Source organism: Chrysemys picta, chromosome 8 (genome assembly GCF_011386835.1).
Source record: "Chrysemys picta bellii isolate R12L10 chromosome 8, ASM1138683v2, whole genome shotgun sequence".
NCBI lineage: Eukaryota > Metazoa > Chordata > Testudines > Emydidae > Chrysemys > Chrysemys picta.
In genome coordinates, this window is record NC_088798.1 from 98,406,350 (window position 1) to 98,433,671 (window position 27,322).

A 27,322-nucleotide genomic window follows, 5' to 3' on the forward strand; every position below is an offset into this window, starting at 1 on the left:
AAAACCTCCTGTTCACTTTAGTGACAAAACTAAGTTTTTACAATGTTATTTTACTCTTGCTGCTGCTCTTATTATTTTTTCTTATTTACTGTTTGTATTACAATAGCATCTGGGGACCCCAGTCAGAATCCTGCCCCTCCCAAGGTGTCAGGTGCTGAACATATATAGAGTAGGAGGACAGTTCCTGCCCCGAAGCAGTTCTTATAGCCTGGGAGAGTAAGCTGAATTCTATTCTGGCTCATGCACAGTAAACAGAATTCTGAGACATGTTCCATCTGCTTCTCATAGGGCTCCATGCTTGTCATCTTACTAATTTCAAAGGCAAACTTTATCAGTAAAATAAAAACAGTTTTATTTTACTGATCAAATAAAAAACAGTTGTCTAGTTTATCCCCTGAAAACTCAACCTGAAATATGAAAGTCAAGCAGGGCTCCTGGCTTGGGGGTTTGTTCTGGTGAAGAAGGGAAGTGATAAAGTGTAAAAAGATAGCACTGCACCCGGGAACTCTGAGCTGGCAATGGCCCTTTGAGGGACACAGCCAACTATCATCTAGTTTGCCTCAGAATCAGGGACATTAAACTAGCTCCTTTTTGCCCACCCCAACCACTCAGGGCACCTTGCAGCTGAGAATCTGGCCCCAGAGGCTTTAGCATATGGGTACCTATTTTAGGATTTCAAAATGCAGCCGCAACCTGCCATTGTTTGTCACCCCACTCATCACTCGCTAAGTCCTTTTAGCTCATCTCCACTTTCTAGTATCTCTTCTCAGCACTCATCATTTGCTCATTAGAAGAAGCAGGCAGGCCTCCATTTGTTCTAATTAGGTCAGAGGCCAGTACTCATGCGAACCCAGAAAGTCATATCTGGTAGCCAGTACTTCAGTGACACAGAACAGAGCAGCAGCAGAGATGCTAACCCCCCCCCCCCAACTTGGTGAAGGGAGCAGCATGGATCGTAGCCACTGAAAGTAGCACCCAAGTGTGAGCGGCATTAACTTTCCTTATTTCCTTTCTGCTACGACAGTGGGCTGGAGAGATGAGACAGTGTAGCAAAAGTGAGAAAAGAGAAAAAGTGCACAGAGATGTGAAATGAGTTGACACTGGATGTAGCCCAGTTGCTAAGAGAGTTGAGGTGTCAGCGGCTGCTACTGCTATATTCAAGTGGTAGGTGCTCACACGCTTTCAAACAACAACAAAAATTATATTGAATTTTTACTTTGGGTGTGATATTTTCTATCAGTTAAATTTTTGTGGTGCAATAGCACAAAGAGACAAGCGCTTAAGGTGTCTAGAGGCATCAGAACAATCCTATTTGTTTTATTTTTATTACCCAGTGGCTTAAACTGGCAAACCAGCCAGACTCTAGACATATCATGGGGCTGTTCAGATCTGGTTCTGAACTAGGTTGTTCAGGCCAATACCTGCAGTGGACCTAACTCAGAACATTGCATGCAAACACACATCCACCCACCCCTGTGAGCTTCTAGTGAACTTCAGCTCCAATCTGCAGCATGGATCATGTCCCTAATACTTATGCACTAATTTGAGTTGGTTACAGTGCAAGGAGATGAAAATGAAATCAGCAAAGGCATGAGGGTATACCCCATCTGAGCTTGGGAACTTTTCCAAAGCAAAACGTGCTTTGTATTCAGTGCAGCCTGACCTTATAGCTTTATTTCTCAAGCACAGAAACTGGGCTCGGATGACTAATTTTACAGAAAAAAAGATAATTCCCCATTGAATCAGCAACAGTAAATGTTCATGCGTTTTTGTTTTTCATGGCCTAAATGTGGACTCATCTCTCCCTGAGAAGTGGTGTGTGACAAACACATGTAGGATGACTTCTCCTGACTTGACTGCATAGCTTGCAGTATGTATGTTAGAACCAGAGTCATTCTAAGGTCTTAAGTGGGAGATATCCATTTACTTCGGATTATGGCTCCCCAGCAAGTCTGCGTGCAGGCTTCAGTCTCTTCCCCTTAAGCCACCTCAAGTGTAATGAACAGGTATACAGAACTCTTAGGACTAAGCTCTGCACATACACAAAATTCTACAGAAATGGAGCTCCTCTTTTCAATTGGGCGAACAGGGAAGCCAGCTCACTGATTATCCAAACTTTTCTTATCTGAATTGTCCAGGGGACACAACTCCCCTTCAGATAACAGGGTTTTTGAGACAGTCAAGGCTCCACTGCTGAAGACTGCTGTTTTCCAGCAAACCCAGATGGACAATGAAAAATGGTTATTCAGTGAGTACAGTTTACAATTGTCCTTGTTTATGTGGCTCCTATGGGAGAGTGAGGTGAATATTCACATGAGTTCTGATTATTGCCTATCTCCCATCCATATCAACATGTGCAGCTGTGTTTATGTGTAGGACCTACACTAACTGTGGGATATGTTGGGATTTTCTACTTAGAGTAGGAAAATGTAATCCATTTTAAAATATTTGGGGTTTGATTCTCTACCAGTCTGAGCTCTACTTGCATGCTTTGGAGAGGGGAGGCTGTCAGGGACCTGACATGCTCCAAAGCGGGACCGCTTTAACTCACATGTAAGGACCCAATCAGTGGAAAATTGGGTGTAACAGAACTTCCCCTCCCTGCCCTGACACACCTGTCCCTAACCCTTTCCCTGCCCCAGCACTCCCCTCGCCTCCTGTCAACACTTGTGTTCCAGCGCAGACGGCCACAGAACTCGGTTACAGAGCTGATGCAGGTGGCAACACTGTCACCTTCTCCAGCTTCGTTCTGATGGAAACCATCTCCCTACAGAGGGACAAGTCTCCTGGGGCAATCTCCAGCTGCTTTAAGTTCAGCTTTTTGGACTGGGGAATCCAGACAATACATATAATAATAAGCAGGATATGGAACAGCTCTAAGGATGGGGGAAAAACCCTTGGCAGCATACCTCAGAGCCCGGGTCTCATGAGGCTCGTGTTATGGTGCTAAAAATAACCATGTGTGGATATTCCCATTCAGGCTCTGAGGCCTATCCCCATTGCCAACTTTCAGAGCCCAAGAGGGAACATCTACATGGCTATTTTTAGCACTGTAGTGCGAGCTCAAGTCTGTAGACCCAGGCTTTAAGACCTGCTGCCAAGGGGTTTGGGGTTGGGTTGGTTGGTTGTTTTTTTGCAGTATAGACACCAATACAAGTCAGTGCAGTCCCATGTCTGAACAAGTGGTGAGAGAAAAAAGGAGGGAATTGTGCAGCTCCTCAACTTTGTTTAGGATCTAGAGGTTAGTGACTAAGGGTCAAAATTTCAAAGGGGCCTAAGTGCTTTAGGCACGTGTCACTGAAAGTCATGGGATGTAGTCTAAGTGCCAAAGTCACCTTTGAAAAATGGGGTTTAGGCTTCCAATTCATTTAGGCCACTTTGACAGTGTTGCCCTGTACGTACAACAATGCTTAGCTCTTATCTAGTGGTTTTCATTCTTCCATTGAGCTCAAGCACTTCGCAGTGATGGATTACTATCCTTATTTTACAGCCGGGGAAACTGAGGCAAAGGGCAGAACAGTGACTTGCGACACAGCAGCCACTGGAGCTGGAATGAGATCTCTTCGTTCAAAATTTTGGGCAGCTCATTCTGTTCTATTTCTTTATTTTGCCAGGCAGGGATTCCCAGTCCCGTGCTCAATCCCTGAAACCACAACTTCCCTTCCATTAGATGGAAAATCAAATGCTTCCTTCAGTTGTCTGAATCATTTTTTTGCCCATCTCTGCCAAGTAAAGTCAATCTGGTAAAATACAAAAATAAGATGGAGTGAGCTGCCCAGAATTGTGACTATTTTCATTCACAAGAATTTCTCATGGAGTCATGGAGAGTCTCCCCAAAGGTAAAGGGAGCTGACAGACTTGCCCGCTGCTTTTTCAATGAGCTATTTCTGGGGCCAGCAATGTGGGAAAGTTTGAAAGTGATATGACTAATCTGCACTTACCGCTGCTTAGGTTACCCTGCCGAGTGCTAGAAACCACAGTGATCACTCAACTCAGCAGCGGCGGCGGCAAGCTAGTGTACAGTATTTGGTTAGTGACAGTGAGGGACTAGTCATACAAAAACTTAAGGGGGTGTTTCCAGATTTGCGCCTCTTGTGACCAGAGCTCACTGGTAGGAGCTCACTGCTATGTGCATGTGTCATCAGAACACAAAGAGATTTCAGCAAGGTGGGGAGGCGCAATTGGAGAGGGGAAATGCAGAAATTCTGCACAGCAAGCTTTTGTAAGGATACATCTGGATAACATCGGTAGCAATGTCTACTAGTTAAAAGACAAGACTAGGAACCGATGCTTTGGATTCAGGTCCCAACTCTGCCACTGCTTTATTGTATGACGGCAGGCAAGTCATTTAACCTTCCTGTGCCTCTGTTCCCCATCTGTAAGGAAAAAAGGGCACACTTAAGACTTTGAGATGAAATGAGCTGCAGAAAGGCAAAGTTTTATACTAGGCAGCAACCATTGGTAAATATATCCTTGCTGATAGTCTTTTTTCCTACTGATCTCTTGCATGTGGCATATTCCTGTGATCACAAGGAGACTGTATCACACACCATTCCTCAGGGATCATACTCTTATAAGGCAGCAGCGACATCACCAGGGAAACAATTAGGTAGCAAAAATGGAAATTTTACTTTTTTGTCTAAATAAAATAATATTTGGGAAAAACAACCCTCCTCCCAGATTTACACTGAGTTGTCTGTGCCTGTTAACTGCTTAGAAGCCTGGCATTTTCCATGGCGTCTGCCGAACTAATTTTCAGGAAGATGAGGCACCATGATCCAGAGACCTGGGCAGGGGGTCTGGAATCCTGGTTGTATTCATGAATCTGCCATTGACTTGCTCTGTGATTATAACGGAGTCACCGTGCCTACCTATTTGTAATATGGGGCTAATGGTCTTACCATCCTTTGTAAACTGATTTGAGATCTAGGCATGGAAAGCATTAGATAAGTGAACATTATTGTTGTAATAATTAATTCGGCCTTTGCTAAAGAAGAGCTATTGTGTTTTACCGTTTGGATGATGAGGAAACAGACTGTGGCAGTGCGAAGCTCCATGAGCCAGATCCTCCATAACAGGCACAATTCATTACCAAATGGTCAGTGTAGAAATGTCTGCGGTCAGTACTTGATTTCTGTTTCCTTTACGGCTGAGGTGTTGGTAAGGTCTGGAGACCACAAGTGTCAACTGTCATCCACTCCTTGCAGTTTACCCACTCCGTTTAAGGTAAGTAATCAGTGAATGCAATGGAAAGTCAGAAGGAAATTAAAATGTTTTAAATGTAAATTAGAGGATAGTCTAAGATTGTTTTCACCTTACAAGGTTTCCAGCGTTTTGAAGCTGATGGACCAGATGAGCCCATTGTGTTCCACTCTGCAGCTGCAAACCAGCCTTACAATTGGCTAGTGTAGGGAAATCCTCAGGTGGCATAGAGCTGATTCAGCCAACTTGACACCACAATCACTGTTAACTCCTTGGCATAGAGGTTAACAGGAAGGGGCATGGCCAGAGCATGCTATGCTCCAGTGATCGCTGTCTGCTGAAGGCAGATACAAGTTAGAGCAGCCCAGAGGCTACTCTAATTTATGCCAGGAACCCAAACCAATTCCAGCAGCCCCAGGGAGCCAGAGTTGGCATAAAATGTTTCTCTTACAATAGGGCAATAACTGAAATATGATAGATGCTCCCCTACTGTTTCTCCCTGAAAGAGAGTGTAGGAAAGAAAAGGCAAGAGTCTTGCTCTTGTACTAAAGAAAAGATTTGAGGTAGTTAATAGGAATTGGAGCCAGAGGTTAGGATATTTCATATGATGTCTCAAACATAAATTTGGAGAGCAGATACTTTCTTACTGTTTTACTTATTTTATATTATTGGTATATTTTGTAGTGGCTTCCTTGGATGAAGTGCTAACAGACTGCTCTGTAGCTGCAGAGTCTGCCATTTGACTATAGTTTTCCAAAGCCTCAGGAATACTTGCAGTCCTTTACAAAAAAAAAAAAAAAAAATAGAAGGCAGGGCAGAATAGTGGCAGAGTATGATTTAAAATATCGAAAGTGTAATGGAAGAAACTTTGATTATAAATCCTCACCCTTATATGGAGGATTCAGGAAGCTGATCAGTTAGTTTTAGCCCTCTTCATTTTTAGTGGGGATAGAGTGACATTGCAGGTTCTGAATTTTGCTTATCTCAGCAGTAACCTGCTGCTAGGCTCGATTGTTATAAAGTGTCAGCAAAATCCTCCAGCTAGTTTCTTCTCAAACAGAAGGAAATCTGAGAAATGACTTTTGTAAGTTTCCCTCTTACAGGAGATGCACCTAGTTTTATTAAACATCTTTGTACTAGTTCTATTTTGTTCAGAATGGGGAGGGGGTGAGGGGGGGAAACCTTCTTGAAACATTAGCACCTCTATCAAATGTCTGTCCCACCAAAGATGCCCCATGCACAGACCCTGCTAGGATGAACCATGTTCACCACAAAAGCTAAGCTCCTCTGTTGTCTTTGTCTGTTGTGTAATTCAAATTGTGGTTGGATGTGTGTGCTTTTTTGCTTTAATATATTAATTCTGGTGTTACCTGCATTTCTCTCTTATTTTTAATGTGTGAAGAACAAAGCACAGACCTGGAATCTCAGGTGAGAGTCCAAAAGAAGTTTGGTATCATGCTGAATGCTATATCCAGAGTTTACAGCTCACGGCTGCAGACCCTGAGTGCTTGCTCCAACTCCCAGTGAAGTTAATAAAAAAGGCTTTCATTGGCTCAGGCCCCTAGTGGGTTAAGGGTCACCAGAATTACGTGTCTTCCTTTCAGTTATGACTTGTCTACACAAGGGAATATTTCTAAAAAACAACATGTCCTCTAGCTGCTACTATTGATGCAGTTCCACCAGCGGCATCAATGGTGGGATCCCAAGTGTAGACAAGGGTCCTGCGGCTGTTGACATTTTTAGCACTGCATCAATACTTGAGCAGTTTTGGATAATGCAGTAGTAAAACTGCCGGTGGCTTCAGGAACCTTGGGTAGCCAGGGATAAATGGTACCCATTTGCATATGCATCTTGGTCACGTTTGGCCAAGGATGGGAGTTGCCTAGCCCTTCATCCTGAAGAGAAGGGAAAGATACTGCGGTGGTGGTGGTGATGATGAATCTTCTGGTTTTATGTCCATTCAGCAAGAATAAGAATTTGATAGTTAGCCTAGAGCCTCTCTGAAAGTTGGACACACCTATATGTGAGGGAGGAAGTCTCCTAATTGTCCCTTGCCAGAAGTTCATCTTCCTTAATAATCAATGCACCTGCATTTCTGCACTGCCCATCTAATTACATTAGTTAGGAAGGTGGCTTTTCTGCTTCAAAGTGATAGCTGCTGCTCTCTGGGTCATTTTTATTTTTTTTTCCCCTCTCTCAATTTCACACAGGTTAGTACGGCTGAGTAATCTCAGTAGTGTGGCTACTTAAAAGTAAGAGCAGTATAAGATTATGCATGACGGTGACAGGAAGTCTGCACCAGAACACAGTGTTATTTGGTTACCAGGGTGAACAAAAAGAGAATGCGCAGTTGCGCACTTAAGAAAGTAGGTGTTTAGAGACCACTCTGAGATGTCAAGCTTGTCAGAGAAAATGGTGGTCTGGGACACAAGAACATTCACGTACTGTCTCTCATTTGGGAAAAATAGTTCTTGTGTCCATCCTCTTGTCCATAAAACAGGTCCTGTGTGGGTAGCAGAGCAGCGTAAGCTGGCCTGTAGTGTCCTATGAACGGTCCCACTTTTCAGGATGAGAAGACAGGTTAATCTCTTCGGCCCATTCATTCCTTGGCCTCTACTGAGACTGCGAACAAAGACTCCAGTTTTGGTGGGTTTTGATGTAGACATCTGTGCATGGGAGGCTGGACTGAAACCAGACTGGTTATTTTAGATAGGCATCTAAACAGCCCATCAGTTGATAACTAAAATCTTTCAGTCACCACTGACCTAAAATCGATTTGAATCAGTGACTTTTAGATAAAAGTTCATGGAACCCTTCACCAATCCCAGAGTCATCCAGTTCCTCATATTTTTAGTATAACTTATATTTTCCCATCCCAGTTTCCCCTGTATTCTAGATAGACATATTTCTGATACCATCACATCCTTTACAGTGTCATTTAAATGGTTTTTTTCCCAGGTGAAATATTTAAACTACATAAAAATAGATGCAAAGCAGTACAGTTCAGAGTCCTCCAGTAACAGTTCTACTTCTCCTGCGTTCTCTCTGCAAATTGTCTTCTCAAAGCTAATATAGGTTGAAGGTTAAATAGGGGCCTGGTTGGAGGGACTACTAAAATTTTTAAAATACTCCTATATTAAATGGAATTCAGCTTGTGGAAACATTTGTCTTCAGATCAGTTTTCCTAGCATAAGGCAGTTATTGGTTGGTAATTTCAGATTTACCTTGAAGATTCTCTCAGGGTTACAGTTTTTGCAGGAACTAAATCCAGGCCTTATCAAAAGAGGAAATGATTCGCCCTGTCTTGAGTATTGGCTTTCATAGCCGTCAGGTTTGATTTTACAATTTGCAGTGTCTGGCAACTTATAGAGAATCTGATGGTGACCAGTAACCAGGAAGATGGGTCCTGGTTGTGAACAGATACAGACTGAAATATTTAAAGTTGTGAATCAAAGTGGAAGACACCTTCTCAGTTTCTCAGCATCTTCCCAGAACCTTCCTTCCTTCTCCCTATTTTTTACCCAGGGATTTTAAAATACTTTATACAAGTTCAGCTTTGCAAGACTGCTCTGGAGTATGCATTATTATCCTCTTTTATAGATGGAAAAAACCAATACACAGAAGCCTGATTCTCCACTTTCTTCTACCTGTGCAAATTGAGTGTGAAACTGCTATGAAATCAGAAAAGTCATGTGTTTTATACTCATCTTTTACAGGTGTAAATGCTAAACCAGATGAAAGGTAGTGGAGAATCCAGTCTAGAGATAAGTGATTTGCCTACAGCTACACAGCAAATAATTTGTAGATGCTGAATAGAACCCAGGAGAGCTGATTCGAAGTCCCCTCCTTTAACCACTGATCAACATTTGTATATGGTCCACTCTTATTCCTCCTAATCTTGTACCATTATTAGTCCTAATGTTGTCTGCAAATTTTCCCTGGGACATATCCTGATTGTTTCCCCAATCATGGTGAAGTCAGTTTGGGTTTAAAGGCAATTGTGGGCGAAACTGGGCAAGTATGAAACAGCAGACATGCTTGAGGCAGACAGCAACATTTGTGTGTGTGTGTTTTCCTTACAGCACTGCAACTGTTTTAAACAAGTTCCCTTTTCTTTGCTCCAACATGCAGAAATATTCTGCATTGTGCTTAACACAGCAGCCTGATTTCACAAAGATTTCAGGCCTTGATTGCTCTGATAATGTAACAGAGAGAGAGGGAGACTGAAATTTTCTTTTCTGAATTTAATTTTGTTTGCTGCATCCTTCAGATTTGTCCATGACTACCATAAAGCTACCACCAGGTTACTCAGGTTTGGCTGTGTAGAAGATATAGATTTTGTTGATGTTTGCTCTGGATGAGTGCTTACACAGCACTCAGGAAAGCCAGTGTTTTCAAAAAGTGTCCACTAAATATGGGTTTCTCCATTTCTGAGAACCGTCCATGAGATATTTTGGGCCTGATTTTCAGAGGTGGTGAAAACCTTAAACAACAAGAATCAGTGACTAGAACATGTGAAAACCTAGAGTGTTCCAAAGTGTGGGCCTATAAGCTCCTAAATTCTGTGTCCCAGAATGTAGACTCAGGGTAGAACCTATGCAGGAAGCTTTGGGGCCAGTATTTCCTTTGGGTTTTCCAAAGTATAGCTCAGGAATCTGGAGGGGCTGTTCTCAGGACATACTGTCCTTTTGCTTCCTATTGTTCTCCTTCCTTTTTTGCTCCTTCCTTTCTTCACCAGCAGTTGAAGGGATTGTGCTCTTTCCAGAATCTCTACATTTGACACCTGTCCCTACTTCAAAAAGACCACTGTGTATGGTTTAGCAGAGTCTGAGGCAGGGAAGTGTCTTTTGTAAGTACAAATTAGCACTGAAGGGCAGATCTGCGCTATTTATTCTTTACCTTTAATTACACACTTTTCTGTCCCATTTTTTCTCTGTCATATAGGGCAACGAAGAGGGGCCAATGTATCCCTTTCCTTGAAGCCATTTTGCTGTGTGTTCTTTAAGCTTTCTTTCAAGGGATTACCTTATTTCTGCCAATAGGGAAGAATTTGGTAGTTGAAGCGGCTAGATGTAAAGTGTAGCACTTTATGCACTAACAAAGGTGACTAAACTTATGCCAGAGATGGTGGCAGAGTGAGGGCAGTGGCTTCACCAGATGTTACTGAGCATGCTCAGTCTGTTTGAGCATGCTCAGTCCAAGCCAAGCAGCAACTCCGGGGGGGGGCACATGACCTCATGTGTCCCCCCCACCTCCAATGCATCGCCTCTGACTCATTCCCTCCGACATCTGAGAGTGCAAGAAATAGGCGTGCTTCAAGTCTGCTAAACTGAGGGGCCCCTGGAGTCAGAGGGCTGGGTCTCTCTATTAGTGCGTACCTTTGATATAAAGGCACCAGGCCTGTCGCTTACTTTAGTCTCGAAAACACGTGTTCAAATTTAGTTTTAGAAAAGAGAGAATGTGTGTGTGTGTGTGTGCGCATGTGCGCAGAGCACACACACCCCGGCATGCCTCAGCAGAGAGAACTGGCAGAGCAAAACAGAGGGTGCTAGCATAGCAGTACATTTGCTAACATGCTCCGTATCATCTGGAGATAAAGAAGCTATTGTAGGGTCTCACAACAAATTTTTTGGTGGCCTCAAAGTGCCGCCACCAACTCTTGGTGGTGGCCGCACTGACAAATTTTTCCTAAAATACTTAATTAACTTTAGGAAAAACAAATAAATTTGCACATACACATGTCCAAATCATTCTAATTTATTGACTCTTTTTGTAGACTCAATAATAAAAACAATGTAGTTGTCTCTATTGTTTACTGAACCTAAACAGAATAGAAACACAAATAAGGTACTCTGCAGGTTCTTGTCTTTTTTGTTGTTGTTTCTTTTGCTTTTTTGGTTGCTTTTTTTAAAAAGACTTGCTAGCTAGTAAGTCTGCTGCTGTGAAAAGGGATATCAACAAACATACACATATCACTTTTCACATCAGCAGACTTACTCAGTCCTGGCAAGCCCAGGGACAAATTAAGCCTTGGATGGGGAGGTCAGTAGGGAGGATGTGGGGGACGGGGGGGTGGGGGGGGAAACCTGACAGGCTGGCAGAGGCAGCAGGGGTCAGGGGCGATGGGGGTTGGAGCCCGGTGACCAGAGCTTGCTGCCTGCCACCCCAGGGAACTCACTAGCTGCCTGTTCCTCCAGCATTTGTGTTTCCAGAAGGGGGGTAGGGTCCAACCCATGCTGGTGGCCCTGTGGGAGGGACCACTGCTTTGCTCTCCCCTCCCCCAATCACAGGCGAGGAGGCTGTGGCCGCAAGAAAAGCCACTGGTGGCCACATTTGAGAAACGCTGTGCAGAATAGGTACTACTTCAGAGTTTGAAAACTTCATGTTGGTTGTGCTGGTCTAGGGTAACATCATAAATATTACAAAACCGTGTTTCATTTTACAGTGATGGTCCAAAATACACCAGCTTACAGCAGTGCCACTGCTGTTGTGGATCTTTCCTGTAAGGGACTGTAGCATTTATTTATTTAGGTAAAGCTATTTTTCTGCTCTGTTTTTGAGAGGATTTATTATAATTCTCAGCATCTCACTTCCAAAGCCAGGCCTATAGAGGGCACTTGCAGTCTTAGGCAGGCAGGAATGGCTGCTTTCATATATTTACCCCGTGAAGTCTCTGAGCCAGAGCTTTGCTGTTGCTAGGAATAGCAGTTCTAATGATATTTGCTTAGACACTTAATACCAGATACTCAATATACCTGGATTGTAAAGCACAAAGGCATAAATTGCTGAAGCCTTTCCCCTCCCCTTGTATTTTACAGTCCAACAAGGTTCCTGTAGTGCAGCCGTCCCACGGAGTCCATCCACTCACCCCACTCATTCCATACAGCAACGAACATTTCAGCCATGGCTCCCACTCACCACACCTGCCAGCCGACATCAACCAGAAACAAGGTAACTCTTATCCTACATAAGCTTATTGGGGCAGGGGTCCTCATGATGATTTAGAAGAGGGGGCTGATGCCGAAAATTGTTGAAATTAGAGTTGCTACATAGCCAGTGGTTCTCCAGCATGGCCAGATTCTTTAACCTATGTCCAGTTCAAAAAATAAAATGACCATCAAATTTGCAAACGCTGAGTGCAGTGAGCCATGGGCAGGTAGGGGCACGGGCTAGCAGGGGAATTTGCTTTGGATTTAGCTCCTTGAGGATGCTTTGCACTCATGGCCAAGAGAAGCTTGAACATCAAAAACTGTCTGCCTTGATCATCCATTTTGCTTAATTCTCCGTGTAATAACTCTCTTTGTAGCCTTAGAACAGACCAGAGTCTGGGGATGATTCACAAAAGTCAACCAGAAAATGGAAAGTAACCTTTCCTTTGACTCATAACCGAACAGTTGTCAGGTTGTCATTTTGAGAAAATAAATGCTTGAAACAGGAAATATTTTGACTAACTAGGATCTGTGTCTGGTGTGTAGCTGGATTTTTACAGTCCGCGGCTGTGCATATGTGGTTGTCACGCAGTTTGACTATTTGGGTTTCTCTTATTTGTTAATATAATACATAGCAGACAGACAATCATCTCAGGAAGGGTATAGAGGAAAGTACAATAAGGAGAGGTTAGACCCTGTACTGTGAAAAGTGAATACGTGTGTGAATTTATCATAAATCATTTTTGGTTTGGGGGCTGGTGAGAAGCTGCTATTATATGTTGTATTGGTGCAACAGACTCAAAAATCTTCCAAGTTCATCCAAAGCCATGCTAAGATTCACAAACTTTGGGCTGACCCTGGGCATAGTTTCAGGTAAATCTAGGTTAATGTACAGCTTTGTGTCAACCTCAATTCTGGCAGGGATTTTGGGTTCATTTGAACCTGGAAGTCAATGGAAAACTCCAGGTGCATACACAAGATGGTGTGTTTCACGCAAAGCCCTGCATACGAAAGCCACATGGCTATCTGCTGTTCTAAACTTTATGTGAAGCTATCCTGCCAACGCCCCCATTGAGAGGTAAAGACATGAAGTCTTCCACCCACACAGTATTGCTGCTCACCTTTTGGAGTGGGGGAGTTTTCTGTAATTTCACGCAACAGTCACCAGTCCGCGTAATCTCAATTTCTAAAGCTTCTGAGTATGTTGCAAAATGATAGTTGAGCTGAGTTACAAGTGCTGCCAAACAATGTGCCATCAAGTAAGGGGAATGGCTAAGGAGGTGATGGTGATTTGTCAGCAGTTTGAACCCTAGGGGGCACATTCTGGTCTCACCAGTGTTACCCTCAGGAAATCCACAGACTGCTGAGGATTTACACCCATGGAACAGATACCAGCATATGTCTGGTGTTTCTTCCAGACAGCAAATCGCTTGCCAGCCACCAGCATGTAATAAAGTCAACAGAAAAATACGAAGTTAAATTAAAACCTATTAGAAGCACAGCTCATGGAAGATGTCCAAGTCTCACAAAAGTGGAGAGGGAAGATTATTATTATTTTTTTTAATCTTGCTTGCCTCCTGAGGGAATATAACACAATGCACCTTATTTCAGGCTACCCTTGAAAACTACTTGCAGAACACAGCTCCATGACTACTCAAGGGCCTTTGAAAGTCCCTGCCTGTGAGTGTGCTTCAGGGACTTCCTATTAGTATGTAAAGCTTTAAACAATAGAGCACCAGCCTACCCCAGGGACTGGCAGCTGCCCTATGTCCTTTCATGAAAATTAAGATTGGCACTGGAGCTGCTAATGGTCCCACAGCACAAGTCTCTGTTGAGGGCCCATGAATCTAGAGTGCTCTCCTCCTGGAGATAGGCCAAACTACATCTTCAGTGTCTTTCAGGGCAAGGCTCTAATGGCTAATACATAACTGGAAGGTTATTTGATGTTCTGTTGTCACCAGGTAACTATACAAAGGTCAGTGTTGTGTTCAAGGGATCATTCATTTCATATTCTTTCACCACAAGGCATTTCCCTGGCAGCATCTCACTCTTCATCACACAGACAGATGCGCACACATACACACACTCTCTCTTTCTTCCCACATCGGGGGCATTAATCTGGGGATCTTTCTTCCCCATGTGCCTTTTGGAGGTAGAGATCTAAAGCCTGGTTCTGGGTTTTAATCCTGTGCCAAATGCAGTGAGAGCAAAGCAGGGTGCTTATGATTTTCAGTTCCCCAATTCTGAGGGCAGCTGAAGACCCATTTGGCCCTCCGTGTAGGAGCAGCTTCAAGGCTGCTCTAACTTCTTCCCAGCTACCCAAGGCTCCAAGAGAAGCTGTCCTGAAAGCCAGGAAAATAGCCAATGTAGAGGGACACTCTGGCCATACCCCCTTTCCTCTAACTACACCCCAGTACCAACAGCTGTGAAGAGCACCCAGCGAATCCCATTACCAAAGGGGAATTCTCAGCTGGCCACATGAACCAGTTTTATGGTTCCTTGACACCAGCAGAGCAGCACAAATAGGTTGTGGTGTAATAGAAAATCAGGCCCTTAAAATCAAGGCCTCTCTGAAATGGAATACACAAGGTACGCTTAGAGAAACAGCCCTGAGGGAAGCTCATGGAAAAAGTCATTATGGATAAAGAGTGCACAACAAAATGGCAGGAAGTCACAGGGAAGGAAGGCCTTGCTCCTGAATGGTGTCATTGGTCAGCATTACCGTGAACACCCTAAGGAAGAGTTTATCTGTGATGAACTGGGGAGTGGGGGAAAAAGAGAAATAGAAACTGATGGGATGGAACAGAAATGCAAAGCACAACATTGTTTGGCAGGTGAGTGTTGTGGCCTGTGGATGACCGAAACATGAGTAGAGGAGTCATCTTTTTTTCTGCAGTAATATTTGAAGGTTATCGCTTTGCCCCGCCCCTCCGCCCCCCCAAAGGGCTACACCGAAGGGCATGTCTGGGGGTGAGCCTCCCAGCCTGGGTCCATGGTGTTAGCAGGGCTCACACTAGCCCTTAAAAATAGCTGGCTAAATGGCGCTTTGATCTTGCCGATCAGGCTGGAGCTTGGCCTCTCAACCCCAACTTGCCTCCTGCCCAGGCTTCAGAGCCTGAGCCGCAACATCTATTTTTAGAGCACTAGTGTGAGGACCCCGAGCTGGGAGGCTTGCTCCCAGATGCAGTGTAGACACACCCTTAGTGGTACAACCGAACCACTAAAAGGGATTAATTGTTGTACTCTGTCATTTGGAACGATTGTGCATAGGAGAAAACTTTTGTCACACATGTTTCTCCGGGCAGGTCTGCACTAGAAGCCCTGCAGTGGTGCAGTTGCATCAATGCAGTTTTAGCGCATCTGGTGAAGATGCTGTATGCTGATGGGAGAGCGCTCCCCCATTGGCATAATTACTCCACCTCTGCGAGAGGCAGAAGCTACGTTGGCAGGAGAGTGTCTCCCACTGACATAGCGCTGATGTGGACAGCGCTTAGGTCACTGTAACTTGCATCACTCAGGGGGGGACGGGGGTGTCTTTTTCACACCCCTGAGCGACATGTTACATCCACTTAAGCGGCAATGTAGACCTGCCCTCACGAGTCACAAACCTACACTGAGTTGCTGTCCTTGAAATACATGGAAGTAAATACAGAAGTTGAAAACATATTGACTACCATAAACCTGGAAACGCTAGTGCTTGCTCTTCCCAAATTTCCTTCTCTAACCAAAGTCTTCATCCTCTGCTTAGGTGTGCACCGTCCTTCCCAAACATCGGATATCCCTGGTTTCTACTCCCTCCCTCCCGGCGGGGTTGGACAGATAACACCTTCTATGGGATGGTAAGTGTCGACAGTTTATCCAGGCCTCTGAAGGCAAATTGAGCATTGCTCTTACTCCTGCATCCTAAGCTGCAACAAGGTCCATTTACTCTCTAGGTCTTTGATCCACTCTAAATAGTATAATTTACTGGTGCACAATTTGTTTACCAAGCACTTTGCAAACATTATCTCTTTAATCTTCACAATTGCCCCACCTGTGAACTTACAAGGCCTAATTTCTCCTGTTCCCTGTGAGGTTGGCAAGTCGGAAGCTGAGACACAAAGAAGCTAAGGTATTTGCCCCAGGTGACTCAGCATCAGAGCTGGGACTGGGACTCTGGGCCACTAGCTAAATATCTCTCTGCGTTCCCCGATGCCTTTCACCATAGTATATGACGTTGTGCAGGGATTTAAAATAAAAAATTGAGAGCTGTTTGGGTCAGCAGTCCATTGCCCATCCTGCTTTAGGTGTAATCAAGGCGTCTCATTTTGAGTGGGATGCTAGTTCTGTCCTGCTCTGGATTTAGCCATGGGCTGTTATTTGTGAACATATCAAACTTCTGTGTCCTAGCTCTGTGTTCAATCCACCAGAAGCTGCCTTTTAAAAAGGGTAAGACAGAGAAAAAAAAACACAGTATGGCAGAGAACTGTTTCAGCGGAGTACAAAGAATGCTTGCTCACCCAACGGCAGGATGTGTGCATCCTGATATTATCCAACCCATGATCTCTTGGAATCCTGCATTCTGAGTGGCCCAGAGACGTATTTAAATCCTTTACTCCTTATTAATTAATGTTTTATTTTTGTCATTAAAACTGAGTGACTTTGAGTACACATAGGAACCAGATCTGGTGAGTCAGGAGATGCCATTTTTGCGTGATCTCTGTTCAGATTGGATTAACATTTGCAATGAGTGCCATCATCAGTCCCTGGTAAAGTATTGAAATTGTAGAGACATGAGGCAAGATTTACAGTGGTAGGGTGAGTTTGGGAACATACATCACTGACCACTGGCATGGGGGAATCTTAAGGTGAAATAATCAATGGACAGCAGGTGCAAATAATTTCCTGCCTGTTTCTCTTGCAAAAACCCAGTATAGACATGTAGATATCTTAAAATGGGAGAGGTGAAACAATTAAAGAACAATGTGAAATGTTAACTAGATTTTTGTTTATTGTTAGTGTTCCAAATATTTAACCACAAAGAAACGGAGACTGAGGCCAGACTAGATTTATGTTTGGCTGTGAGGAGATTAAATTTTGCTTTCCATCCTAAACCTGCTGCTCTTAGCCCATGGTTTAACTCCTTGGACAATGTGATTCCTCCTCAGGACAGACAAAATAGAAACTGCAGGAATGACTGTGCTGTAACGTGGAAAAAAAATGTTGGTGGAAAAAGCACCTACTTTGCCAAATGCACAGCTGGGAGAATGGGAAACGGTTAAAGGCAGCCTAGTTACATGGAAAAAATCTATTTTTCAAAATGTTTGTTTGTTGGTCAGACAGGAAATCATTCTGCTGACAACCACTACAGCATCTGGCAGGATTTGGCGCCTTTAACCAAGTTAGTCAGACAAGTTCATTAATGACTAATGAAACCGATATGGTAAAATGACAAATAGAAAAACAGCCCTGTGGATCAGAGAGCAGACCATTCAATTAGCACGTTTCAAATAGGAAATGTATGTAATATAGACTTTTCTTTTTTTAAATGGTTGTCTGCTTGAAATTTACAAAATTCCATAAAATCACTTCCCAAGGTTCCTAGTCCTAAACTTTAGTTTGATGCTTATTTTTCAAGATCTGTTGTGAACAGAAACATGGTAAGCTCCAGTAAGTTTCAAGCTTGGCTTCCCCCAGAGGAATGATGGGCCTCCCAAAGGGAGTTCCCAGTCAGAACTGCCTCTGAGTTATGTAAATGATGAAATTCTGCATTTGAGAAGTGCCTAGAAGCAAAGATGGTTCTCAGCTGTGTCCGCTTAGACCTTCTGCATGTGTTTACAACCCAAATGTTGTATATCTCCAGAGCCACAAGTTATCAGCTCTCCCCACGCACTTCAGGGAAATGTAACTGATATTTTCAAAGGTTTCATCAAAGAGATAGGTCACCAGTTTATGCTTTTACAGAGGTTTGGTGCTTAAACAGTGTGGAAACTAATTGTGTAGGAGAAGAAACCCTACAGAAACTCCTTGTGCCAATAACTAGTGCTGTGGTATGTGGACAGTTCTTAAGGTTCACTGTTCTGGAATGAAGCTGACTTCAAACGCAAAGCGGTCTTAATACAGGAAGCAGCTTTTCCTTAGCAAGCTGTCTAACAAGAGTTCAGCAGAAATGGTCTTTGTTCCTGCTGAGCATTTTGAGAAGAGGAGCTGTAATAACTCTCTCTTTAATTAGCTGGGATGACAGTCAGGAACTTCGAATAAAAATGAATTATAGTCCAGTCCAGTGAGTTTGATCGCTGGAGCCTGACAACACACCTTAACCAAGAGCCTTGTAAATTGTGTCATTTGCACAGCTCACCAGCTGAACTATGCACCAGGTTTGCTGGTGTCTCATTATTATGTTTTCCTCTTTGTCTTTAAGAGCTGTTCTCTCATCATGGGGTGATAAAATCTTTAATTGTACATTCCCAGGGATCATGGATTGGTTTTGCAATTGAATTAATTTGCATGTCAAAATCACTTTGGATAAAGGCTTGAGTGCCATGATCCTTTTATATTCGGATATCTTGGCCTCTAGAGTAATGAATGTCACTTCTGGATTAACTTTGAATGTTTTCTCGCCCCTGGGGCAGGAATGTTAAACTTCAAAGGTTGTTTAGGTTTCCTGATATATTGTAGCGCTTGGCTGTTTGTTGATATGTTTATACACTACTAACTTCTAAGCAGTGTGAGAGGAATTTTTGTCTGGCAGGTTGTAAACAGAGCAGGCCAGTTCTCAACCACGTGCACTAACTTTAATACACACAGAGCTTTTTAGATTTCATCAAGCTGAGACACAGTAATTCACTGAGTGGCATAAGCAAAAACCTTATTCTTTCAGGTTTAGGGGCTAAGTACCATGATTCTACAGTTATGGCTCTTCAGATCAGGGACTGTGATTACCTCTGTCTGAACAGCACCAGGCAAAAGGCAATCCCAGTCCTTTTCAGGACATCTGGATGCTTTGGTGATATAATAATTAATAATAATGGACCTCATTTTCAGAAGAGTGGGAAATCAGTTGGAGCTGTTAATGCAGAGCACATCTGCCAATCATGTTCAGTAATAATGACTGAGGCAGCACTTCTGTTCTAAATCCCCATTTTCTTGTGCTTAACAAAACTCTCATTTCAATTTCTTTGGGTTTGAAACTTCATGCCCAGCTTTAAGCCAGAGGTGAAATAATTTTTGGAAAGTGTGTAGAAAATCCATTCTGAGGGGGTATTTTAACCTTTCATTGATTAAGAACATTACTCAGAGATTTGCACTCTAGTAACTCCAAAATAGTTTCAAATTCCAAACCTGGCACATACATTCCGTACTCAGAACGGTGTAAGTGTTACTTCATTTGACGAAATATGGCCTGACCCTCAGCCAGTGTAAATCAGCCTATCTCCATTGAAGTCAGAGTCTTCAGTTGAATTCAATGGAGCTACACCAATTTACACCGCTTGAGCGTTTGTCTCCTACTTTTGAAATCAGATTACTTTAAACGGTATAATGTTTAACGGTATAACGGTATAACATATAATAAAGTATGTTATTTTCCTTATTGACTTAAAAGATCTACCAAAGCCTGCTACTCCAGTGATCCCAGGGGCAGCTATTTGATTGGTTGATCATTCCCCAATCACCAGAGCGGGATTGAGGCTGATTTTGAACTTGGCAGTTCATCTTGGTATTGCACAGCAAGTTTCTATGCCTTGTAAACTTTACCTTTTCAGTTAGGGTGTGCACTGCTGAACAATTTGTTCCTACAGTAATAATCCACCTGAACGTTTCATCTTGATACCTGTATAGCAGATTTTAACTGTTTAGAGCTAATGAAGCAATACGCTCACATAATGCTCTAGTACTTTCAACCTTTGGGGGAAGTTGGGATCCACATTCAGATCTGAACTTTGCAGTCCAGGTCCATCTGCATTACCTCTGCACTGAGGTTGGAAAAGAATGTACGCCACAAGCATCTGTCTAGCCGCCGGAGCAACTAAGGCTTTCACATCGATGAGTAGCAATGAGTCCAGTTATAGAGGATATTTTTAGGAAAAGCCACACAGATGTAGATGCTTTATAGACTCTTTCTTCCCGATCCCAGGCAGAGCCAGTCTGTCTATCCGCTCCCGTCATGTGGATTTAGACAGCCGTATTCGTCAGCGCTCTCTGCTGGGGCTACTTTCTCCAGGTAAGTATGAGCTGTGTGAGACAAGACAGCAGCTTTGCTGGTCTCGCAGCTTGCAGTTTGTGCCATACAAGCTTGCAGCAGACTGCAAATGTCCAGGGAGGGGCTGTCAAGATTCCAGATGGCAGGAGTAGGGAAAGAATTTTGCTTTTAGTTGAGTCTCTCTAAAATCATAAAAACATTGAGTTTCCATGGAGAAGCCATGAAGATGTGGTTTTGAGCAATAAAAGTATAAAAATAAAATATTTAAAAAATCCCCCACTATCAATATTATAAAGATTGGATGAGATCCAGTTTTTATATTTGGTGTCACTGAGGTCACTCCAAACAGCTCCTTACGTTGAACTGTAATCTTTACTAGAGATAAAACGTTCCTTTCCTCAGTATAATGGACTGGGTTATGTTGTGTGGAGACTGACATGTTTTACTGGCTCTCGGTCAGGTTGTAAAGCTGGTGGAGAGTATGATCACTACCAGTGATTTTATTTGTCCACGGGACCGCAAAATTTAAACATCTTGAGCCTTTTAAATTCCATTTGTCTCCTGCTGCACTTCCCTGCATTCCAGTAGATGCTGCATCACTGGATTGTTGGAACTAACTCCTTGATGACCCCTGTAAAAGCCTCCCCACAAAACTTAAAAACCTAGGGTCAGGTACTTAGCAGGTATAGAACAGTGTAGTTCCATTGACTTCAGTGGATCTCTGCCAATTTAGACCAACTGAGGATCTGGCTGCTAGAACACAATAAAACTTTCATACAGAGCAAGTTGCATTCTGCAACACAAGCCTAGGACATTGGAGTACTGCAATGTCCCTCTCTTCTCCCTATGTTACCCTGGCAGATATATGAGCATGTCAGGCCGAACTCTGCCTTCAAATACATGTACACAGTTCCCACTGATTGCACTGACATGCCTGTTAACACAATTTGCCCCTTAAGTGTGGATTTGTCCTACAATTACATAGCACTAGAGTGCTCACAAACATGTTTGGACAAAATTGTGAAGAGTTTGTTACAAATGCTTGCGTTGTTCCTTCAGCCGACCGACAGCAAGCCCCTATGCTACTGTTGGTCACTTCAGCTAGACTAGATTAAGCCCCAGGGGAGTTTATGTGCAAGCAACATTTGTTCGCATCTCCAGCTTTTGCTTCTGCTATGTGTTGTCATGATATGTAGGGGATAACATTCAAAACTGTTGTTGAAGGCATTCTTCAGGGACTTATCCCTGGAACAGTGGCAGGAAAATAGTCAGCCACGTTACCTTAGTTTTCCACCATGCTGCCTGAGGCAACTTCTCCTGTTGAGCATCTAAATAGAATATAAAACGAGAGAGAGAGGAATTTACAGTCCTCCATGGTTGCCCCAAAATCTCATCTTGAATGGTGTTGGCATTTTCACTTATACTATAGAGTGGGACAGGTTTTGCAATACTGCAGACAAAAAAGAACTCCTTGTTAGATGAGGATCAAACTCACACTGTGGCCAATGGATCAAATCAAAACCGTCTTTTTTTGTGTGTGACAACGTATCTCATGAACAGTTGTTTATCTCCCAGGGGCAATTCTTGCTCTCTCCAAGCTCCAGCCATAAAATGGCAAGCTTGGCAAAGCCTGGCTATGACCTCAAAAATCTATACAGACCTAATGAATCTTGTAAGTTAGTAAAACCTCTTACGATCTCATTTCTGTGTTGGTGGATAACGTGGCTAGGGCTGGGCGTTGGGTGTACCTCCAAGAGTTGCAGTTTGATTTGTGCTGAGACTCATGCTTTTTCTATTTAAAAAATATGGAGGTGTATGGGGGTCCCCATTCAAATCCAAATGTTGGTGTGGTTTTGGTTTTTGCTGTAACACTAACAAAAATAGTGTGATAACTGAGATCTGAAAATGCCTTTTTTTTTTATTAAATAAAAGCTGCTGATCTCTGTAAGGCTAGATTACATTGCAAATTAATTTTTATAAAAAACCCATGGAATCTGAATGTCATTCCAAATCTTTTCTGCTATCAGTTTGGCTACTATGTTATGCACTCATCCGCTGTCGTCATGACAGAGGAATACTCAGCAAGGATGCATTGATGGATGAAGCCAAAGAAAAGCATCAAAGACCCCAGGCAAAATGCACACCTCCCCTTTGTTTTCATTGATTCAGAAACTTTGTAAGTGCCATTCTTCAGGTGAAATCAAACACCAAGTGAAGCACTGCTGCCTTTATTTAACTACTACTGCTAGAACACCAGCAGTGATGGAAAAGTCCTGGGTTAGGCTTGGCAGATCTGCAGCACCTTGGCATCCCTACATGGACCCCTATTATTATTTCAGGAAGAATGCTTTCCTTACAAAATTTCAGAGCTGCATAAGATAAGGAATGTATCTCAACGATTTGCTTTGTTTACTCCTGTTTAGCATTTGTTCCTGTGACTTAAAAACAACTCAAAGAGTGCCATCTAGTGAGAAAAGATGTGTTCTCCATCTGCCAGACACAAAAACTGATGGAAAGAGCTGTACCCAGCCACCCCTTTTCCTGTTCATCTGGCAATAATGTTCTGCAGATGGGTCTCTCTCCCACATCTGAATCCTTCTTTAAGAGCTGAATCCAGCCATCTATCACGGGAGGGTTGTGCTAAACGCAAAGTCCCAGTGATCACTGACATGCCCTCTATTGCAGGTTTACACATCCCCTGATGCTGAGCTCTGGAATGCATACCACTGGAATCCCTCATCCAGCCATAGTACCCCATTCCGGGAAGCAAGAAATGGATCATTACGACCGGACCATGTAAGTCAGCAAGTCTTGAGACAATGGTGAGACTATCAAAATGGTCTCCTTAACTATTTAGTCCTAGTCTCAATTATTCCACTTTTTATATGGGAGGGGACGCTTTGGGTGGGAAAACCCTGTGGAGGCCAGACATGGAACATTTGCAACTCTGTCGATTCAACAAGCAAGGTTGGCGGCACTACGCTGTTGCCCCAGCAACTGAAAGGCGCCGGTGTCATGATGGGCATGATCATTAGAAGGGTCCGTGCCCTAGTTGCATAAAATACGCATTAGTCTAGGTTTGAGCTCAAGTGTTTTACTATTTAATATTTTCACGAGGAACAATTTCTTCTGACTACTGTTCAGTTCCAATAGCTGAGATGCAAGAGCATGATCGTTACTGACTGTTTTGTTTTTGTCCAGGAAACCCCAGCCAGAACCAAAGAGAGAGAAGGAAGCCAAGAAGCCCACTATCAAGAAGCCCCTGAATGCTTTCATGTTGTATATGAAAGAAATGCGGGCAAAAGTCATTGCTGAGTGCACTCTGAAAGAAAGTGCAGCTATCAATCAGATTTTAGGAAGGAGGGTAAGAGCACAGAACAGAACATAATGCTAGCTTCTAAGCAAAGCCATTCTCTTCTTCACAATCCCTTAAAGAGAGAGAGAACTGATTAACTACTTAATAACAAAACTATTACCTGGGAGGCTTTGAGGAAATCAGTGTTTCTTTAAATGTGGTCTGTGTCACTCCACAGAATAAAATGTTTAGATGAGCAAACAGTAGGAGTGATGGGGGTGTTCCTTAGAGGGATTAAGCCCATGGGAGGGTCTCTCCCCTACTAGTACTTTTTAAAATAACATTTTTAAACCACCAGGTAGGTGCCGTTTTATATCCTGTTACTGAAATGAATATTTACAAACCCCCTTTCAATATATGAGGGCAGAGGGGTGGAAGTACAAGATCGTTACTGTAATGGGGCTTGGCCGCGGTTCGTCCCTAAGCGGGGCTGTGGGGTATCCCACCGCCTCGCTCTAGTTCACGGTCAGTCCTGGTCCTGCGGTAGTGGAGGACAGCAAACCCACTGTTAGGGGCTCAGGCCCTTTAGGCAGGGACTGAGCCAATAATTCTATACAGACACCCAGGCCCTAGGTCAGGGCGGGGCAGCAACCAAACTGTCAGGAACTCAGGCCCTTAAGCAGGGGCTGAGTCAATAAGCAAGAGGTCCCAGCCTCTCCAGGCCAGGGAAAGGGGGAGTCTGCCACCCAAGGAGTGGGTGGCAGGGGGGACGCAGGCCCTCCCACTCCACTGCCTCTCAGCCCGGGGCCCTAGCAGTAGCGGAAACTCGCTGCTGTCAGTGAGGATCCTGGCCGCAACACACTGACATAGGCTCTGGCAGTGCTGCAGCCTGACTGTGGGCTACTTCCACACTCCCCCTCGTAGGGTAGCTGGGTCGCACCAGTGTCCTCGGCGGTCTCCAGCAGCATCGGTTCCTCCGGGTAGGTGGTGAAGGGTAGGCTCGGCTGCTCCTCGGGGTAGCTGGCAAGGGGCAGGCTCAGCTCCTCCTCGGGGTAGCAGGCACGGGGCAGGCTTGGCCAGTCCTCCTTGGGGTATCGAGCGAGGGGTAGGCTCGGCTGGCCTGGTGAATCCTCAGGCCGGCCGCGGCCTGCTGCCGTCTCCCAAGTGGGGGCACGGTCACAGACGTCTGGTCTCTCTGTGCGGCTGGTTCTCAACTGAGCTCTGCCGGCGGGCTTTTATACTTCCGGGTCGGCACCGTGACCTCTGAGGGGCTGGCGCAGGACCCAGTGGCTCCGCCCCCGTTGGTGTTAGGGGAGGTTCGTCCCTCAGCGGGCCTGTGGGGTATCCCACCGCCTCACTACAGTTACCAATAGATCAGTGATGTGTAAACTAACCACTCCGACACTGGATCCTAATTTAAGGAGTATTATGACTAAGGCTGCGAGTTTGTCATGGAGGTCATGGATTCCGTGACTTCTGCAGCAGCCAGTGTGGCTGGCTCTTGGGCTGCCCTAGCAAATCAGGCAGCGGGGTATCCCACCGCCTTGCTCTAGTTCACTGTCAGTCCTGGTCCTGCGGTAGTGGGGGACAGCAAACCCACTGCTGCTGCTGGGCCTCCCCACGCACCCGCAGCACCCCCCCCCCCCCCCCAAGCACTCGCGGTGCCCCCCAGCACCCGCTGCACGCGACCCCTCCTGGACTGCGCCTCTTCCCCTCCCTCCCCCCAACTCAGCACCTGCAGCACTCCCAAGATTTAGTCAGGGGTATAGTACAAATCAAGGACAGGTCATGGGCCGTGAATTTTTATTTACTGCCTGTGACCTGTCCATGACTTTTACTAAAAATACCTATGACTGAAACGTATCCTTAATTATGACTATTGTAGAGGCGATGTGTTTGTTCCTGCTGGGGAAGAAGTGACCCCTATGGATCCAGCCATTAGGGGTCTATAAAACCTAAGGAGAAAAAGACTGTGGGGAAAGTGTTCCAAGCACCACTAGCTACATAGAGAACTTTCCCTTCATTCCCTGGGGAAGCCAATTAGCCATGCCACTACAGATTGAAGGGTCAGCCTTGCATCGCTTACCAGTGTTTTCCTCAAGCAGGTAGCAAGCTGCTCACCTTTAGAAGTGTGTACATTGTCCTTATGCCACTGTAGATGCCCAGCATCAAATTACCCTGATGGAACTCAACTGACATGAGTGGCGCTACGCAAGGGATAATGGAAGGAGATCCCATCTAGCCCTCATCTCATTCTGACAGCAAAGAGGAATGGTGATGAAATGCACTGAGGAGTCTCACATGGACTTTTTTGTTGTTGTTGTTGTTGCAGTGGCACGCACTGTCACGGGAGGAGCAGGCCAAGTACTATGAACTGGCTCGGAAGGAACGGCAGCTTCACATGCAGCTCTACCCAGGCTGGTCTGCTAGAGATAACTATGTGAGTGCTTAATGTAGCGAGGGACTAAAGGCCGCATCTTGGCAGCGTGTTTAGAAATCTATAGTTGAACCTGAAAATGTCACCTGCCTGATTTAACAGCTGTCCCTGATAGCGTACCTCCTGATAGCCATGGGGCACACCAGTGCATTCATACAGATAGGTGATAGAGGGGAGGGTATTCATATACCCATAGGCATAAGAATATATGTCTAAGGAATACATTACATTTTTTGTTTGTGGATTAATATATACTTTTGGCAAGCATGTCACATTTCCCAACAGCTGCTAAATGATGTGTCTTTATTAACAAGGAGGTTTGCATACTTATTGTCTTAGGTAGAAGCTCTAATAAAAATACCGAGGTTCATATGAAAAATAAGCAGAAATCAAAATGATTTTTAAATTACTTGAATGGTTGTTGGCAATATTAGTCCTATGGAAATATACTCCTATGATGGCCTTAGGCAGTCAATGGTTTTCCATCTGTGGTCCATGGACAACAGAGGAGCATTTCCTGATGATCCGCAGAATGGAACATTTTGAGAACTACCTCTTAGGGCGGGGTGAAGGTTAGGAAAGGAGGGGGGTCTAAGAGGAAATCACAGCCTCTGAATAAAAGATCTGGAGAACTCCTGGCCTAAGACTTTGATAAATAGAGAGCTGCAATGACTTCCACAATACTCACTATGGTGCTTGTTAGGCCCTTTTCCTGAATTCCTTGGCGGGGGGGAAATCAGCTTTATGGATTCAGGAATGACCGAGAGAAAATCCTTCTCCTTTAATATGGCTACCTCCCCCATGGAGACTTTATGGTTTAAAGACTTTATACTCATTTTTTATTATTTGTTGATGGTAGCACTTACTTTGCTGGTAAGATGGAATGTCCCTGCCCTAAAGAGCTTACAGTCTAAGGACAGATAAACAGAGGTTGGGGGTAATGGGAAACCTACTTTTTTCTTTCCTTTTACTTTATTGTTCTTGTCAGGAGATTTACTGCAGGTGGCAGTAGGTCTTCAAGAGTGCCTTAACTGTGGAGAGTATACAGGCTTTGTAGATGAACTCCCTTACTGGCTAAGCAGTCTCTCACCTATCCTTATAGTACTGTATCATAATTTAAAAAACTATTTAATCTAAAAAATTAGAAATATCCCTACTCAATGACATGACATGTAACATCAATATTGTTTTGCTCTGGGACTGATGTGTCTCTCACTTAAGCCGGTTTTATAACTGAGTAACTCCACTGATCTCACAGGAATTGCTCCTGATTTACACCA

At 44.0% G+C, this 27,322-nt stretch overlaps 1 protein-coding gene across 26 annotated transcripts in view; it reads left to right on the top strand.

Moving 5' to 3' along the window:
* Positions 1–27,322, top strand: part of TCF7 (transcription factor 7) — a 118,494-nt gene that overhangs the window by 69,770 nt on the left and 21,402 nt on the right. For 14 of the 26 annotated variants that reach the window (XR_010589900.1, XR_010589899.1, XR_010589902.1 and 11 more), the window contains exons 4-8: positions 12,021–12,153; positions 15,880–15,970; positions 22,996–23,106; positions 23,512–23,674; positions 25,938–26,045. Coding sequence is in view for 20 of the 26 variants with exons in the window: in XM_065555025.1 (XP_065411097.1) it covers positions 12,021–12,153; positions 15,880–15,970; positions 22,996–23,106; positions 23,512–23,674; positions 25,938–26,045 (606 nt within the window). In the remaining 6 variants the exon portion in view is untranslated. Of the gene's footprint in view, positions 1–12,020; positions 12,154–15,879; positions 15,971–20,244; positions 20,332–22,995; positions 23,107–23,511; positions 23,675–25,937; positions 26,046–27,322 lie in introns of all 26 variants that reach the window. The other 12 variants (XR_508517.4, XR_508518.4, XM_065555017.1 and 9 more) reach the window with 1 other exon arrangement.